Source organism: Oryctolagus cuniculus, chromosome 9, assembly GCF_051225735.1.
Source record: "Oryctolagus cuniculus isolate XC-2025 breed Fujian yellow rabbit chromosome 9, ASM5122573v1, whole genome shotgun sequence".
Lineage (NCBI taxonomy): Eukaryota > Metazoa > Chordata > Mammalia > Lagomorpha > Leporidae > Oryctolagus > Oryctolagus cuniculus.
The window spans coordinates 131,697,747-131,716,927 of NC_142875.1; the positions used below are offsets into that span (position 1 = coordinate 131,697,747).

The following is a 19,181-nucleotide window of genomic DNA, read 5'->3' on the forward strand; positions in this document are numbered from 1 at the left end:
TGGAAGCTCACTCTCTCTCTCTGTCTTTAATTCTGCCTTTCAAATAAATAAATAAATCTTTAAAACCAACAAAAAAGTTCATAAAAATGTAATTAAAAGTGTAAAGTTTATTTTGAAACAAAATTTTGGAATGTATAGTTCTTCATAATAGGATTTTTCACATATTATAAAAAAATTGCACCACAGTAACTTTACAGTTTTGATTCTATTTTTTCATAAACTTTTTGAATTACTCTTGTACAGAAGGAGTAGCTCCTGTGGATTAAGGTAAGGCAGTAATGAAATGAGAATGATCCACCCATACAGCTCCCCACACTTTTTTTAAATTCATTTATTTATTTGTAAGTCAGAGTAATATAGAGACACACAGAGATCTTCCATCAGAGATGAACGAGACAGAGAGATCTTCCATCTGCTGTTCCCTCTCCAGATGGCTGCAATGACCACGGCTGGGCCAGGCCAAAGCCAGGACCCAGGAGCTTCATCCGCTTCTCACCCATGAGTGGCAGGGGTACAAGTACTTGGGTCATCTTCTGCTGCTTTTCCCAGGCATGTTAGCAGGGAGCTGGATCGATGTGGAGCAGCCAGGTCATGAACCCAGTATCCATATGGGATGCTGGCATTATGGAGCAGCTGGGTCATGAACCCAGCATCTATATGGGACGCTGGCATTGCAGGCAGTGCCTTTACCCAGGATGCCACAACACCAGCCCCATCCCCACCTTTTTAAGTTAGTGAAAGGGGCAGAGTGAGAGGCGACGAAGCTGGGAGCTCCACTGTGAAGTAGCAGCCGTGCAGAGCCAGAGGACTGCGTGCTGGATGCAGGCTCCACCCCCACAATCCTCGACCTGAAGTGGACTCAGAAGCTTAAAATACGGGATTTCCATCTTTTCTTCACTACTGACTTTTTAAAGACATGCATTTATGAGAAAGGCAGACATAGAGAGAGAGACAGAGAGGGGAGACAGAAAGAGATCTTCCCTCTGCTGGTTCCCTCTCCACAGGGTTGCAACAGCTGAAGCTGGGGAGGGTTGGAGCTAGGAGCTTTCTCTTGGTTTCCCATGTCGGTGGCAGGGACCCACGTGCTCGACCACTTTCCACTGCCTCCCCAGGCTATCGTTAGACTGGAAAGCGGAGCAGCCGGGACATGAACCTGCACCCACACGGGATGCCTGTGTAGCACACAGTACCTTCACCAGCCATACCACAATGCCAGCCCCTAACACTGATTCTGTGTACAACCCCAAAGTGAGTCATTTAACTGCTTTGTCTTTTCAGGTAAAAATACAATACTCTCTCTCTGTCCAAGATGAAGTGATGATAGCAACTGGATGGGCTGATTTACAAACTACAGTCAGGCATATTTGGCATATGGGAATATGCTAAAACAAAGTTGCTATAAGTTTCGCAAAAGAATCAGTGTTATCAAACTCACATTGAATCTGTTTTTTTTTTTTTTAATCTGTCTGTCCACCTGTCTTTGTATCTATCTACCTATCAGTCATCCACCCATCCTTCCATATGCCCATCCACTCCCTTGGATGGGTACACACACACCCATCCAGACATAAACATATGCATATTTAGTTGTGCTGATGATCACGTGGCAATGTTCCAACTATTAACAGTTATATGACAACATTTCTTAGAAAATGGAAAATTATGATATTATAACTAGAGTTTAAAATAGGTCACAGTGAGACTTTCTCAGATTTTTTTTTTTTTTTTTTGACAGGCAGAGTGGACAGTGAGAGAGAGAGAGAGACAGAGAGAAAGGTCTTCCTTTGCCGTTGGTTCACCCACCAATGGCTGCCGCGGCCAGCGCATCGCGCTGATCCGATCGCAGGAGCCAGGTGCTTCTCCTGGTCTCCCATGGGGTGCAGGGCCCAAGCACCTGGGCCATCCTCCACTGCACTCCCGGGCCATAGCAGAGAGCTGGCCTGGAAGAGGGGCAACCGGGACAGAATCCGGCGCCCTGACTGGGACTAGAACCCGGTGTGCCGATGCCACAGGCAGAGGATTAGCCTATTGAGCCATGGCGTCAGCCTCTATATTTTTTAGACATATACATTTCTTTACAGTAATCATAATCACCTTCAGCTATCACTCCTCTCCTTTTATTCTGACATAGATGGAAGTATTTTATCAGTCTGTTATGTACCTGAAAATATACCTGTATTCTATATGCTATGAACATGGGAAAATTATTTAGCTGCATACTTGAAATTAAGTGATCAGGGACATATTAAAAAATATCCTTTTCTAAAAGTTAAACACGGTAACTGAAGTAGGTAGTATAGGTAGTATTTTTTACAAGGCATCTGTTCAATAAGGTAGATGAGAAAGTGTGGGTTAGGATATAAATAAACATGAGTTTTTATACAAACCTGAGCTACTTAAGCCAACACACACCAGTAGAGGAGGAGAAAATAAAATATTTCAAAAGGGACATTTATTTCCTTGAATGAGGCAGAAGATTAAACAGGTCAAGGGGGCAGAATAAAGCAGTATCTGAGGAAGAGGAGAGAAAACGCAACATGCTAGCACAACTTGAGGTGGTTCTATCTTCCAGTATTTTTCCACATGATTTTTCTATGAACATTCCTTGGTGAGAAACAGAATTCAAAATATCTCGTATTCCAGGTTCACAGAGAATTTCTGATGAAAGACAGAATTTGTAAAAGGACTTTCAGCTTCTTTACACTCTCGGGGTGGACTGGCATATCAAAGAGCACTGCCTACTTCATTTTCCAATTAAAAGAAAACAGGCTGGGAAAAGGATCATTTTAGTGTTCATGGATAATGAAGTCAGCATAAAAATGGAATCCTACATAAAGATAACAATTTTAAAGCAAAAAACATTTTCTACTAAAATCTACAACAATTAATTCCTAGGCTCTAATTAAGGGACTATTTTAAATTATGAATACAGTTTATGATGGCATTTATTCAACCTCAGGAATAATGGAAAAAAGATCTGTAAATATTCCCAGGACTATAAACTAGTCTCAGCAACAGAAAATGCATCACTCTAGGAGGTCCAGACTGGTCATCACCCATCTAGACGATGCAGAGCAGTGCAGTCTATCAACCTGGCACCTACAGAAGATGTCACTGCCCTACAATATGACCAACCAGAGTCACCTGTCATAGGTGTCCATTAGTAACTGTCTAATCCTCTGCCTCGCACCCATTAACACCACGCGGATTTCAAACAAAGTCTAAGTTCAACCATCATTTGCTTGATTTTATCCTTGCTCTTTTTCAAGATTAATACTGAAATACAGCAAGGATAACATGATCTGTAATGTGTACAGTGTGTGATGAACAGAATGCATTAATTACTTTTGTGACAGGGAATATCAGGATGCTATGTCACTTGATCTCTGTGGAAAGATGGAGGATGTAGAGAAATGAAATTTGAAACTTACTACAACTTGAAAAACTCAATCAGCAAAATGTATACTAGAAATTGCAAAGGGATTATGACCCCATTTTGACTGGGAATACACTGCCCCTAGTCTTTACCCATCAATTAGACTGGGCTCCGTCTGTGATTCCTGTTTAAAAAAAAAAAAAAAAAACACAAAGAAATGCCATAAAAATCCTTCATTTTCTATGCTTTCAAACTTGCCAAGTTTAAATGCCCAGAAACGGGTTGAACAACCAAAAACAATGTTCAGGAACAGAACACATTATTAGGCTGCTCAGCTAGAATATTCAGATAAAGTTATTACCGTACTGCATTACCCGAAAGCTTGGTGCTAGCCAGCTGCGATTCTGTACTCTGGCAAGGTGGACTTGCTGCAGAGCAGTCACCACGTGCAAACCCAGAGAACACGTGACTGTGCAAAGTACTACTGCAACCATGGAGCACGCAAGCACACGTGGGAAGGAGGGAGTGCAGCACAAAAGGTTACGGAGACAGCCCAGGAAGCCAAGTCGAGCCAGGCCGATTAGGACTAAGGTCAAATTCACAAAGCCAGTGAAGTGGTTTGTTTTTTTTTGTTTTTTGTTTTTGTTTTTTTTTTTTTGACAGGCAGAGTGGACAGTGAGAGAGAGAGAGAGACAGAGAGAAAGGTCTTCCTTTGCCGTTGGTTCACCCTCCAATGGCCACCGCGGCCGGCGCACCACACCCATCCAAAGGCAGGAGCCAGGTGCTTTTCCTGGTCTCCCATGGGGTGCAGGGCCCAAGCACTTGGGCCATCCTCCACTGCACTCCCGGGCCATAGCAGAGAGCTGGCCTGGAAGAGGGGCAACTGGGACAGAATCCGGTGCCCCAACCGGGACTAGAACCCGGTGTGCTGGTGCCGCAAGGCGGAGGATTAGCCTACTGAGCCGCGGCGCTGGCCTGAAGTTTTCTTAACACATCCTCCTTTTAACGAATGAGTCCCTGGACCCTGATGGTTAACTTTAAGATATATTTTAACCTATCTCCTCTTCTCATTCATCACTGAACAATTCATTATGTCCCAAGTAATCTCAAAGGAAGCTATCAAGAGTGGCCAATACAAATGGTTTTCCAAGAACATTTTAATTTAATTTCAAGTCTATGTCTTTAATGATTATTTCTGCCCAGCAGGTGGTGAGGGTGAGGGGATTCTAAGACTTCACAGCTTTTCACTGACAATCTATGTCTCTCTAGGGTCTGACAGGCCCACCTGGAGAAGAACTGGGCAGCCCTGTGTGCCCTAATTAAAACGTCAAGTGCCAGGTTTAACTGACACTTTTCAATGCTTGCTTCCACCTCAGCCTGAACTCCATGCACGGCCAGAGAGCAGGACTTCCATAGCTACCACAGCTGCGCACCTCGCACAAAACCAGGCTGCACACGCAGCCCTGACACTGAATGAGGCAGACACAGCAGAGCCTGCATAGTTCACCCCACACACAAAACACTGGTGGTTGCTCTGAAACCCAGAAAACAGGAACCCTTTCTGCCTCACCATTTCTCTCCTCCCTCCCTCTCAGTCTCCTCTTCCCTGCACCCCGGATGTAACAGACTTCTGTATCACACTTCATTAATGAACTGCCCCCAAAGGAATGAACCAGGTATGAGTGTGCCCCGAAGTTCTGACAGTGCCAGGTGACTTCCATTTGTCTTACCTTTTAATCCACATCAAGAAATGGCTTATAAAAATGAAATATTAGCTCAGCATAAAAAGAGGTCCTGGATGACATCAATAATAAATCATAACAAACACAGTAAATCACTTCTTTCTCATTACAAATCATAGGATTGTAAAAAAACCATCAAATTCATATTTTCCCAAAGGAGATACAGTTCACAGTAACAGCATCCACCAAGAATCTTATTTTTTTCCAGGTAAAATACAGCCTTTGCGATCTTTTCAGTGACAAGCCAGAGAGAAATACATACATTATGGTGTTAATGCCGGACAGCTGCTGGAACATCTGCAGGCCACAGCCCACGATCAGAGCCCGGCGGGTGGGCGGGTAGCTCAGCATTCTGCAGATCACAGGCCCGGCTTGTTTCCGCAAGAAAAGGAAAAGAGAGGGCACAGCTATTAGTTCTCACTCTCACACTAATTACTTCCATTAGTCGAAATTTCCCTGAAATCAACATGGCTGCGCATTTTAAAACAGGTCCACTTTTACAGTAAAATCTGTACCAGCTATTATTTTATAGACAGACTGAGTCTATTTTTGAGCTTAGACTAGAGAAGCAACAGGAGAGAATTCCATTCACAGCGAGCTATGGGTACCTGGATGAGCCGTGGAACCTTGACAGTCAGAAATCATCCTTCCGTAAATCCCTGCACACCGTGTTTATTAATCACTCACCTTGTTCTTTCACTTTCTTGGCAATTAAACATTATTTAAAATCCATCCATGTGGGACTACTACAAAGTCACTGGCAAAATTGCTTTCATCGATCAAAAGAACAGAACTTATTAAAAACAATTTAAAATTCATTCCACTCTGTCTATAAGCATTTGAGCATATTAAAGTTGATTATGGCTCCAATAGATATTATTAATAAAAAGTTAATAAAAGGAAAACTTAATGCCGAGAGAGAGAGAACGAGAGCATTTCTAAGTTTTGAACATTTCCTTAGTAGCATTCAACAGTCATCTTAAAGTCTAAATGGGCTGTGAGAAGAGCAGATTCCTTGGTGTTTCTACCAGAACTCGAGATCAGGTCAGGGAAGCTGGGAATCTGAGCCCCTGAGTCTTCAGTAAGGTGACAAATCTTACTGACGTCTGTCACCTGAGCACAGTCACTACAAGTGTCCTTTCTGTTCTGAGACCTGTGCCAGCTGCAGTGTGCTCTGAACTTCAGGAGGCACCCTGGACGCTGTCCTCACGGGGCAGAGCTACCTCCCAGGATCTGCGGTATCTCTGCCGAGAGAGACATGGCCTGGGCTCACCAGGGTGCTAACTGCTCACTGTGAGACAGTTCCCAAGGCTGTGTCTTGCTATCGAGCCGTAAACTGAGCCAAGCAAGCTGAAATCCAGGGAAGTCAACTGCAGTGACCTGAGACGGGAGAAAATGGGCCAACGCGTTGGCAGGGCAAGTCAGCCTGGGATGTCCTGAACAGGAGACCTAAGAACGTCGTCCTCACACTCACAAAACTTGATGTGTCACACATACCTGCTGCAAATGCAAGAGAGCTCACACCCTCAGAGACACGGGGACAGCCTGTTTAGAAAGCAGGCGGACGGTGTGAGAGGTGTCAAGCTGCCTTGGAGGCGAGCGAAGCGTTATTAGAACCACACATCCCTTGCCGGCGCCGCGGCTCACTAGGCTAATCCTCCACCTAGCGGCGCCGGCACACCGGGTTCTAGTCCCGGTCGGGGCGCCGGATTCTGTCCCGGTTGCCCCTCTTCCAGGCCAGCTCTCTGCTGTGGCCAGGGAGTGCAGTGGAGGATGGCCCAGGTGCTTGGGCCCTGCACCCCATGGGAGACCAGGAGAAGCACCTGGCTCCTGGCTCCTGCCATCGGATCAGCGCGGTGCGCCTGCCGCAGCGTGCCGGCCGCAGCGGCCATTGGAGGGTGAACCAACGGCAAAGGAAGACCTTTCTCTCTGTCTCTCTCTCTCACTGTCCACTCTGCCTGTCAAAAAAAAAAAAAAAAAACAAAAAAAAAACCACACATCCCAGAGAGGTTGAGTGAAATGAGCAGATTTTGAGAGGGCTGCTGGAACATCTCTGTATTAGCAGTGCAAGCGACAGACGGGCGGGCTTGCTGCAGACACAGGCGTCGCTGGCCGAGTTGCAAGAGAAAGGCTCCCGCGGCACAGCAACATCTCACCCTTTCCCACAATCCTAGAGCCTCATTAAATAAAAAAACACCCTGTGCCTGTGTACCATGGAAAAAGGGTAAACTACGACATAATGACACCAGATGAAAACCTTTCACTGTGTTACTTTTTTAGGTTAGCAACTAAGCTTTCCTACTCCAGTCTTTGGAGAGCTGCACCTACTTTTCCCAGACTGCTGCGTGAGCCGAAGCTCGGGGGAGGTAATTTAACTTGGGATGGCCGAAGACAAAGAAAATGAACAAATTAGGATCAAAGTCTGACTAGCCTTCATGTTTAAATGTTCACATAAACACTGTTTCCCAGGTTTAAATAAAAAATATAGATTTTCTCCTGGCTCGCATTTCCTATTTAAAGTGAACAATGGTGCTTCCAAGACTGGATCTGCTTTAATGGATAAATTTTGGTCAGAGCAGCTGCACATCTGATTATGCATGAAGAAAATTAAAGAACTTCCTTCCTTTAAAATCATAAACCTAGCTGTATTAGGCAGTAAAACTGACTCTGCGAGTGAAAGCTATCATTAATCTTTATATCACACAAGCTGTGAGGCAGAAGAAAAACATGAATATATTAATTGGCTGAATGTTCATAAGTGAAAATTTAAAATGTCATGCTCTATTTATGTTTCTTTTGCTTTCATAAATGCAAAACAATTTGTATAAACAAGCATTTCACACAAAATTTTCTTCCAAACGTGTGGCTTTGAAACACCCAAATTCCCACACAGTGCAAACACAGATTAGAAATAAAGGACATGAGGCCAGCGTCGCAGCTCACTAGGCTAATCCTCCGCCTTGCGGCGCCGGCACACCGGGTTCTAGTCCCGGTCGGGGCACCGGATTCTGTCCCGGTTACCCCTCTTCCAGGCCAGCTCTCTGCTGTGGCCCAGGAGTGCAGTGGAGGATGGCCCAAGTGCTTGGGCCCTGCACCCCACAGGAGACCAAGAGAAGCACCTGGCTCCTGCCTTTGGATCAGCGCAGTGCGCCAGCCGCAGTGCGCCAGTCGCGGCGGCCATTGGAGGGTGAACCAACGGCAAAGGAAGACCTTTCTCTCTGTCTCTCTCTCTCACTGTCCACTCTGTCAAAAAAAAATTAAAAAAAAATAAAAAAGATTTATTAAAAAAGAAATAAAGGACATGGGATGAATACACATGGAAGCAACAGATTTAAGACAATATGGTCTCCGCCTTCCTGGGCGGCCCAGGTGAGGCTGGGGTCTGGGAGCAGGGATGGGCAGGACAAGCTCTCAGGGCAGCCACTGCTGTGCAGAGCTGCAAGCCGGCTGGGCCTACAGAATGCCTTCGAGTGTCATTCAAACACGCCAGGCCCTGGTGTGTACAGAGTTTCAGTTCTGGATCTCCCCTGCCAGCATGACGTTCCTACATCAAACAACTACAAAGCTACCCCTAAATGCAGGAAACCTCTGAATGCCCATGGAATGGTGGATGCCTGGTGAGATCTGGACAAAGAGGAGGTGAGCCCTACACCTGGCAGACCCTGGTGGGTTCCTTGAAGGGAAAGCACGCAATGCAGTGTACAGGGATGCCAAGGGGTAGACGTCACGGGGAGGAGAGACTCGGAGAGAACAAGAGCCCTGGAGATCTTCAGAGGCCCTGCTGGCATTCAGCTGATGAGCAGATGTGTCCAGGAAACTGCCGGAGGCAACAGACAGAGCCACTGGACAGGCCTGGAGAAATCCATGGCAGCAGCCTGTGCAGGGCTCCTCTATAAACCACGGTGAGGATGCCGGCGTGGACAGCAGAGCACTCGGGAGGGATTTGCCTTCACAGTGACGCACTCAGCACAGCGAGGGTTTCATCCAAAACAGCCTGGAGAAACCCAACTGGTTTCCAGCAGATGATTAGCATCACAAAGCAAAGTTCAAAATGAGATAAAATCTGTGATGTTGGGTATACAGTGAAAAATGACTGGGCCCAAGACATGATAGGAAATACCATCTGTAATGACAGAGAAATCACTTCACTGACATGTCACAATACGGCTCGACGTTTATCAGAAACTACAGACTACACAAAACAAGCACTGACAAAACTGCAAAGGGAAAGAGGAAACCCCACGTGCACGAGATTCCATCACTCCGTTCTCAGTCACTGACTGAAAACCAGCAGGGGTACAGAGGCATAAGCAGCACCATCAACCCATCCACTTGACCCAGCAGCTAATGTTTCGATAACACTCCACCACACACCGGCAGGACACACATTCCCAAGAGCAAACTGATGGTCAATGCCTGGGAACACGTACCCAACTCAGATTATGAGCTGAGCTCCGTAACCTGTCTTGACTCACTGAGAAGAAGTCAAGCCATATAAAGAACATTCTCTGAATATAATAAAACTCAAGAGAAATCAGTAACTGGAAAATGTCCCTCTGTACTGGAAGCCAAATGGGTCAAAGGAATGATGGAAGTTGAACAGAATATGAAACCGGCAGGGTAAGAAACATGGTGTGCAAAATTTGGCAAACTCAGAGCAACAGCCTTTAGCTTCAAGCTTAAGAAACCAGAAAAAGTAGACAAATGAAACCCAAAGAAGGCCCAAGCTGAAAATAATAACAAAGATTAGAATGGAAATGCATGTAAGAGAAAAGAGGAAGACAACAGAGAAAAATCAATATGACCCAAAACTGGTTCTTTGGGAAAATCAATACAATTGATAACCTGCAAGCCAGAATGGAAGAGGCTGCATAACATCTCTCAAAACACATCTTAATCCCTGAAGCCTGCCAGTGCTACCTTAGGGAGCCAAAAAGGATGCTGTGGACATAATTATGTTAAGGAATTTAAGATGAGAAGACTGTTACGAATTATCTGGGCTGGCCCCAAATGCAGTCACTTGGACCCTTACAGGAGCGGCAGAGACTCAGACAAAAAAGGGGAGGAGGCGGACACAGATCAGACAGACACGGCCACAGGCCTAGGGCGCTGGCTGCCACCAAGCTGGGAAGAAAGAGGAGTAGCATTCCCGAGAGCTGCTGGAGGGAGTGTGGGACACTCACATCCTGATTTCATCCCACGGAAAATGATTCTGAACTTGTGGCCGGGGAACTGTGACAGAATAGAGACCTGTTGTTTTAAACTTCCAAGTCTGTGTTAACTTGTTACAGTGGCTACAGGAAAGAAACACGCAATCTGGTCAGGAAAAACAGAAGCCACCAATGACCACACCCAGAAGTCAGAGAGGTGAACAACACAGACATGAAAAAAGACGAACAAAAGAGTACCAGGAACAACTCCAAGCCATTACACACAGTATCATAAATGCAACAAATTATATACCACATAGGATCTTTCCAAACTCACTCAAGAAGACTGAGTAGGCAGCCCTGTAAGCTATTAAAAATGCTGAGTTTCTAAAACAAACAAACAAAAAAACAAAGCTTTTCTCCAAAGCAAAGTCCATGCGCCAGGAGCTTGACAGGAAGTAAGGCAGGCTGTGAGGGCAGACACTGGGCAGCAGGGCGAGGCGTGTCCTCCACAGCACAGCCACAGTTCCCCCTGCTCACACAAACTTACCAACAGGTGTCACTTAGTATGTCTCAACCAAGCAGCTCAACAGCAAGAAAGAAAGGTCACCAAAAACAAACGATGAACGGGGATGACAAAAGGAAAAGTTAGATATTCAGAGACCACAAAACTCTTACAGAGGAGCACAAGGAACTGTTACGTTAGAAGTGACCGTGTCCAACTAAACAGGGCGAAGTTCCAGCACGAGACTGCCCCGGGAGAACTGACAAGGATGCAGGGGCTCAATGTTTCCTGGCTCTGATGCTTCCCAGTCTCTCATTTGATTTAGTTATGGATGTTACAATATTCTCAAGAAAAGCTAAGAAATAATAAGTACATGTCCTGTGCCCCGTGACTACCATGCAACGTGCAGGAGGCATGCCGGCGCCAACGATCCATGCACCTATGCTGAAGGCTGCCACATGTGGTCACTGTCACCTGCAGGCCTTCAGGAGAGAACGAGCTGGTGACAGGGACTGCAAAACACCACTGAGCATGCCCAGGTTTGCTTCTGAGACCCTGCCATCTAACAATCTCCCGAAAAGTTGGGGCGCAGGGTGGGGGTGGGGGAGGCAGCGTTGTACTGTAATTCTACCGATTTTATCAATCACCCAGAGTACCAGGCATCGACTCTCATCTCAACTGATTTGCCACGAGGCAGCCGTTCCTCCGTCATGAACCGTTTTTATCATACACGCGTCCTATGAAGAAAGGAAGACGAGGAGATGCTGGCCCCGCAGCGTGGGACTCAGGGCCCAGGAGCAGTCACCAACCAACAAGCCACAGAGCCCCGAGCCCACGTCCTCCCCACACTGTGCCAGGGAATTGTATAACGGTCATCAGAGAAACGAATCTTCCTGGACAAAACCCGACGACGGCACAGCGCGAGGAACACACTCACGGGCGAGTTGCCCCTGGGCTGTTCCATGTTCCATGCGCATCGGTCCCTGTCCCCAGGCTGCCTTTTCTTTACCCCTTTGCAGGGCCCTACCAGCCTCCCAGGGGGCAGTTCTGAAGTCCTCTGCTTCCCAACACTAACTCCCACCTCGCCTCTTTCTCCACGCCCACTTCCAGGAAGGGAGCAACCCCTGAAGAGAACTTCACAATGGCCGCCCTGGGCTCAGGTGGCCCACAGCATTCTCCCTGCATCCACGGTAACGTAGCTCCTGCCCTCCCAATGTCTCTCGCCACTCTGGCTGGGCGGGCACTCCTCTGCCCATTTACTAGACCTGAAGCCCCCGAATGGAGCCTGCCCTGCACGGGGGACAGAAACAGGAGGGTCCAGCCCTGGAGGAGCTCCTAATACTGGAGAGGGGAGGGTGTCGCCACAGAAGTACACTTCCTCCGAGTGGCCTCAGTGCTCCAACCAAGTCTCCATCCATCACTTGCACTACAGGGCTAGGTCACAAGATGGACACACACTAGATGACGCCAGGTCTTCTTACCCCAAAATTGTTCTTTACTCTGAGTTGTCTGATTTCAAAGTAACAACAACAACAAACCTGTTCCTTTTTTGTTTGCTTTATTTTCTTAAATAAATGCAGAGAGAGAGATCTTCCAACCACTAGTTCACCCCTCAACTGGTCTTAATGGATGAGGCTGGATCAAGCTATAGCCAGAAGTCAGGAGCTCAATCCAGGTCTCCCATATGGTAGACCAAGTACTAGAGCCATTACCTGTTACCCCCACCCAGGGTGCACAGTAGCAGGAAGCTGGGATACCAGATGGCCGTCACCCAAGCATCCTAACCACTGTGTTAAATGCCTGCCCCAAGAGCTGTGGCCTCAGGTTGTTATCCCTCTCTTCTTACTGTCCATTTCTGACACACTGACACGTTTTAATTAGAATTCATGTATTACGGGCCCAACTTCTTTCCACCAAATACCAGAAGGAGTTCCCTTGCTTTACACTTGTGCTCACTCTGTCTCCCACCTCTCTACCTGCCAGGACTGGGCACTCACCCACCTGTGCAGTGCCACAGGGCATGCTGGGAAGGGTTCACTGGAATTAGGGTGGAAATGTCAGCACCACCCCAAAGCTGCTGTGAGGTTCTGAACCTCTCAAAGCCTCTGGCTCCTCTTCAGTAAAATGGATTGGGCTGCAGTACTGTCCGTTACGAAGAACAGAGACTCAGTTTCCGGCACAAGACTGTAAGTGCAATCACAGGCCTCAGACTTGCCAGCAGGCCCACCCTAGCCCAACTACACTGCTGTGTCGTCTTTATCAAGGCACCCACCAACCACTTCCTGTGCAAAGGCAAACCTACCAGCACCAGTCTCATGAAGGACATGTTCCTGACATATCTCAGGTGACCTCCCTCCCGCAGGTGTATGTACACAATCTCTGAGCAACCTGTTTTATCCAAAGGGCCTCATATTTTAAATTTTTTAAAGATATATTTATTTGAGAGCAGAGTTAGAGAGAGGGAAAGTCAGACACAGACGCACACACACACACACACACACACAGAATCTTCCAGCTGGTTATTCACTCCCCAAATGACTGCAATAGCCAGGACTGGGCCAAGGTGAAGCCAGGAGTCTAACCATCTAGGTCTCCCATGTGGGTGGCAGGGACCCAAGAACTTCGGCTGTCTTCGGCTGCTTTCCAAGGGTGCGCATTAGCAGGGAGCTGGATCAGAAGTGGGGCAGCCAGGACACGAACCAGCGTTCATGTGGGATGTTGGCAGTGCTGCCAGCAGCTTAACCTACTGCGCCACACTGTATCCTATAACGTTGCTTCTGTTTGAAAGTCTACCCTTTCATTTTAACCAATTTTTATTCAGTTGACAGGGAGAGAGAGACAGAGTTCCTATCTGTCAGTTCACTCCCCAGATGCCCACAATAGTCAGGGCTGTGCCAGGTTCAAGGTGGGAGCCAGGAAGTCAATGCCAGTCTCCCGTGTGGGAGCTCTTCCCTGCCACCTCCCAGGGTACTTAGTAGAAAACTCTACTCAGGAGTGCAGCTAGGACTCCAAGCCAGACACCGACAGGAGATGCAGGTGTGTGAACTGACATCTTACCTACCAGGCCAATTTCCTGCCCCACTTCCCACTTTAGATGAATGGATCCCTCCCAAACTCAGACTCCCGGATAACTGGTTTTGCGCATCAGGTACCTGACCTCTCCCACAATGAATTATGACCTCTGTACTGGCTTCTATCGGGTGCACAGCTCAGATTTTTCCCGATTTTATCATACTACTTTCCATTTTACTTAGTCAAGGATCACACAGAGAAAACATTGAATAAAGATTTCCCTACGGAACTCAGGAAAGAAAAGGAGGAAGGGAAGAAGAGGAAGCCCCACCCGGGCAGTCATGGCTATGGAGCACTCATGGCTGCTGTGGTCTGAGCACACGCGGAGCCGCTCAGCGATGTGGTGACGTGGGGACGAATCACAGCCTCCACTCAGCTCTGGGGCACCCCTGAGCTGTTCAGCTCATCAGCGTGCCGCACAGGATGCTTGTGATTCCACACCGCTGCTGGCACACGTTCTGTCTGCAAGGAAGGACCGCTGCTATTGATAAATCCAGCCCCGTGCGGTCCAGTCATTCCTTCACAGCCTGGTGATGATGCCAATACGTCTGAAATGCTCCAAGGTCATCAATTTGCCAAGACGCTGCGATGCGCCAGTTGTCACCGACACGCGCTTGCAAGCTCATCGTGGTCCATTTGGGTCTGCGTGCAGTGCCCAAGTTAATCTAGTCATTATTATTCCAGGCTGCTAATAGCAATCAAGACTTTTTCCACTTATCAAGGAGATGATGATAGAGCTTAACACTGCAGAAATATCGTTTGTTAAAAAACTTCCTGTTACCATCAAAAATTCTTTCAGAACTCTCAATTATTCCCTCTGTTAGAGGCGGGCACCCCAAGGAAGCAGTTCTGAAATGCATCTTCCAAGCCTGGCGATTCTCACATGAGCGATGAGCGAACCGCAGAGGCCCTAAGAGCCCTGGGGTGTGGCCCTGTGGAGGGAGAAGCACTAGGGAGAATGGCTGCCCAGGGACTCGTTCCTGAGCAAGGGCGGCACCCTTCTCTGGCAGTACATCGGTTTTCATTAAAACTGTACAATGCACCTTATTGTCTTCTGCAGACCTGGCGATTCTTAATTAAGGGGTAGACGCTCAATCGAATGGTCCTGGAGGATGTTCCTGACCAGCTGCCAGTCTCAGCACTGATCCAATTTTACAGTACTAGTAGCTGATGGAACAGTACAGCCTCTCTACATCAGGGACTGAACACAGCTCAGCCACCTAGCAGCTGTGTGACGCTGGGCACAGCCCTTGCTCCCTGAGCTCCCCGGGCTTTACGTGTGACAGTGTCTACCTCACAGACCCAAGTGTTCTGATGACTAACGGTGGAAATGGACACGAGGAAGATCCCACCATAATGCCAATGCAGAGGCTACCACTGCGTGCATCAGCTCTCTAGTACAATTTCTTCATCGATGGATATGAAAATTTTAAATTAAAAACTCTAAGTTGTGTTTCTCTACTCCATAAACAAATAAGCAGCCCAGACTTTGAAGATTCCACAAAATAGTTCGAAGTGCTGCATTAATATAAAGACTGAATTCTATGCTGGTAATATTTTTCTTCTAGAGTTAACACATTACTAGTAAACCACTGGGTGGAAGCACCTTAGAAAGGAGGCAAAAAGGGAGCCAAGAATAAAGTGCTTGGTCCATTTTCTACACTTGATCTTAGCCAAAAGGCCGAGAAGCGAATTGGTCCATTTTCTAAGTAAGATTGGTAAGATGTGAAAGCACCTGCTACCTTCACTGTAAGAAAATACTAGGAACATAAGAGGAATCGAGGAACCAAAACGGCATCTGATGGCCTTAAGGGTCACATGTCTGAGGTGCATCTCACTGATCTGCAGAATAACAAAGGTGCATTCAGGGAATTCAGACAAATTCTGAGGATGTTCAAGGCACAAACTGCTTGTCTAGCTCCCAGGTCATGGATCCTACCCAAGACAAACTGTGCTCCACGGTCAAAAGGCGGCAGCCCATCTCTGGAGCTTGGTGATATCAAGAGCACAGATGGCTGTCTGCTCCGTCTGTCCTGCAGTCGTCTTTCCAAACATACGGCACTCACACACCCAAGACTTGCTATATTTGGCACCACCAAATCCGGAAGATGATGGAAATCGAGACCGGAGAGGTGCAAATGACCCATAAGAAGTGGTGGGTGGCAGATAGCCCGGGAAAGGTGCACCCATGTGTTTATCCTCTGCCTGATGACTATCCGAAAAGCAGGAACGCTGAAGAAGCCCAAGCTTGAACTGGGAAAACTCAGGGAGACACACAGTGAAGCTAGAAGTGGAATACCCACTAGCGAGGACAGAGGTGCTGAAGTCCAATAAGCCACCAGCCTAAGAATCCATGTAAAATTTAAATTAAAGTGACAAAAAGTCCCATTTGTGGGAAAGAGGCGGGGGGACACAGAAGTGATAAATTAGTAAGACCTGTACCACAGGTTCTCACAATACATGAGAGCTCTATAAAGTTCAATGACGTAACCTGTCAAACTTTCATACAACCACTACTAATTTCAGCGTTTTCCCCCCTCACCTGCCTCTATCCTAGGTCACCCACAGACTCTCAAGAATTCAATGCTTCCCATATGTCTGCCAGATCAGAACATTTTTAGGTAATGACCTATGCTTTTTTTTCTTAAGATGTATTTAATTATTTGAAAGTCAGAGTTATACGGAAAGACAGAGATATCTTTCATCTGCTGGTTCACTCCCTAGATGACCACCATGGACAGCACTGGTCCAGGCTGAAATCAAGAGCCAGGAGCTTCATCACTGTCTCTAATGCAGGTGGCAGGGGCCCACACACTCGGGCCATCTTCTGCTGATTCTCCCAGGCCATTAGCAGGGAGCTGGATCGAAGTGAGCAGCTAGGGCAAGAACCCGGTGCCCATATGGGATGCCGGCAGAGGAGGCAGTGGCTTTACCCGCTACACCACAGTGTCAGCCCTCTAACTATGTTTCAAAACATTCATCATTTGCTTGGTTAGAAGAATTGTTTTCAAAAGGATATTTGAACAATACTATAGTAGCATGTCTGCTTCTGGATTCAAGCATTCAATCAATTCACTACTTAGAATTAAAGCTCTACTGAGAGCTACGGTGCATGCTATATTTGACTTTAATGTGATGGTTACTACAAATAAACATGCCAAAAATTCAACAACCAGCCAAATTAAACAGCCAATGTTTTCATGGTGGGGTGTAAGGTTCCCAGCAGACTCTGGAGGCAGGACTACTGCACGTACACGTGGCACCCTGAGGGTAACATCCCACAGAGATTTTTTTTCTCTCCCATGATTCTCAGAAAATCTTAACTATTCCAAAAATACCTGGAACTAGTTATAAAAGCGAACCAAATACGTGATGATACAAATGTACATCTACTGCCTGAGTAGTCCACATCTTGCCCTCCCTCGCTCTTCCCACTCTCCAGCAAAGTAAAAAATACCCACGTTAGTCATTCAATGAAGAGGAAGAAAGACGTTCTATAAAAAGGGCGGTGCTAAGTTCTGCTAAAAAAGCGGGTAGGAAGCTGAGCACTGGGTTTCTGGAGAAGCACTGGTTCAAGGGTGGACCGGGCAGCACTCTCACCTCTCACGTACAGAGGCGTAAGGCACAGCTGCTACAGGAAGCATGGTGAGGGCCACGCACATTCAGGGCGGACACTCACGCTGCTGCGCAGGCAATGGGACGGTGGCCGCAGCGTCTTCCGCTGGGTCAGCTCTGCTCGGACACAAGTCTGTGAGCACAGCAGACAGAGGGGCAAGGGAGCGCCAGCAACGTGTAGCTCACCCTCTGTGGGTGCATTGCTGCCTGCTATCTTGGAGGGTCTGCAGGTGTGCAAATCCAATCAATCTCTTTTCTCAGGGCTGACTGGCAACTAAGCTCTTCCCACCAAACCACAAGCGGCTACTGCCTCTGTTCTCTGCGGGAAAAGGATATGGGGCCCCTCTGCAGACTTTAAGGCACAGACTGAGCTATACAGCAAGCATGAATCAAAACTGAGATTCCTACAGGGGGCAAAATAACTTAACTCGATCCGTCATGTCATCTTTTATTCTGTAAATTTTCAGAAGCCAAAAAAAATTTTTTTCACTAATAAAATGCTCAGAAAAAAAAAAGACAAAACATGTTGCTTCTATCTCCCTTGTTAACTACAACTTCAGTAAGGGGAAGGCTTCTGTGAACTGCCAGAAACACAGCTTCATTACCGGGATGTGTTCAGAGCAGAACACCAGAACCACCACCCTACAGCCGTCTTCTCCCAAGGATGTGTTACGGCTTACATCATTTGGCTAACTAATCACGCCGCCACGCAACCAATCCCCCCAGTAAATCAGTGCTAAGAGGCAAGTTTATGCACAGTAAGAAGCTGGTACAACAGCTTTAATTTAAAATGCTATCGGGTTTTTATGTAAAGAAGTTCTAGGCTTTTCTGTGCAAAGACTCATCTTGCTACATTTAGCAAAGCTGAAAAGTTCACAGTGAGGTAACTTGAACAGAGTGGGCGACTCCGATAAAAGTGAAAAGGTTTACAGCCTACGTATAAAATCTAGCCTAGAATAAAGTGATTTCGTAGTTCACTCGCCAGGAAACGAAAATATGTTACCAAAGTTTCACCGATTTCTATCATCAATGCCACACGCTGGTGAGGCGCTCTGTTCTGCCGACAAGGTTCAGACTGGCATCCTTAAAGACCACTTGAGAGAGCGCCATGAGCTTCAGCCAGCGGCTGTGGCACAGCTGAGAAAGCCACCACTGGCACGGATGGCAGCTCCTATCTGAGTGCCAGCTAGAAGCCGCTATTCTTCTGATGTGGCTCCCTGCTGGTGTGCCTGGGAAGGCACTGAATGATGGCCTAGTGTTGGGGACCCTGCCACCCACACAGGAGCCCAGGCTGAATTCCTGGCTCCTGGCTATGGCCTCCCCAGGCCCTGGCTGTTGTGGACATCTGGGGAATGATACAGCAGATGGAAGACCAACTGATCTTTCTCTCTCCTGCCCTTTCCTCCTTCTCTGTCACTCTGCCTTTCAAGTCAAACAAATCTTAAATTAAAAATCAGAAACTTGAGTGCCGTCTCATGGGAGAACCGTCTTCAGTTGCTGGCGTGTGAGAATCATTTCCTTCAGGATCACAACGATACGCAATCTGAAGACAAATCTGTAGCATATAACTACACTGCACAGGTTTTTTTTTTTTTTTTTTAATAAAAAGAAGATGAGAATTTCCAAAGACTATGAGCAATTAATATCATTTTTAGGCAAGTGGTATATTCTCTGGATGTGAGAAAGCTACCCACGTACCACCACACCTATGGGAAGGGGGG

At 47.0% G+C, this 19,181-nt stretch overlaps 1 protein-coding gene and 1 pseudogene across 5 annotated transcripts in view; both read right to left on the minus strand.

The window, feature by feature from the left end:
• SLC2A13 (solute carrier family 2 member 13) overlaps positions 1-19,181 on the minus strand; it is a 341,591-nt gene that overhangs the window by 148,938 nt on the left and 173,472 nt on the right. For all 5 annotated transcript variants that reach the window (XR_016213163.1, XM_070049659.2, XM_051850398.3 and 2 more), the window contains exon 4: positions 5,381-5,489. Coding sequence is in view for 4 of the 5 variants with exons in the window: in XM_070049659.2 (XP_069905760.1) it covers positions 5,381-5,489 (109 nt within the window). In the remaining variant the exon portion in view is untranslated. The remainder of the gene's footprint in view (positions 1-5,380; positions 5,490-19,181) is intronic.
• On the minus strand, positions 15,394-15,538 carry LOC127492246 (U2 spliceosomal RNA; annotated as a pseudogene).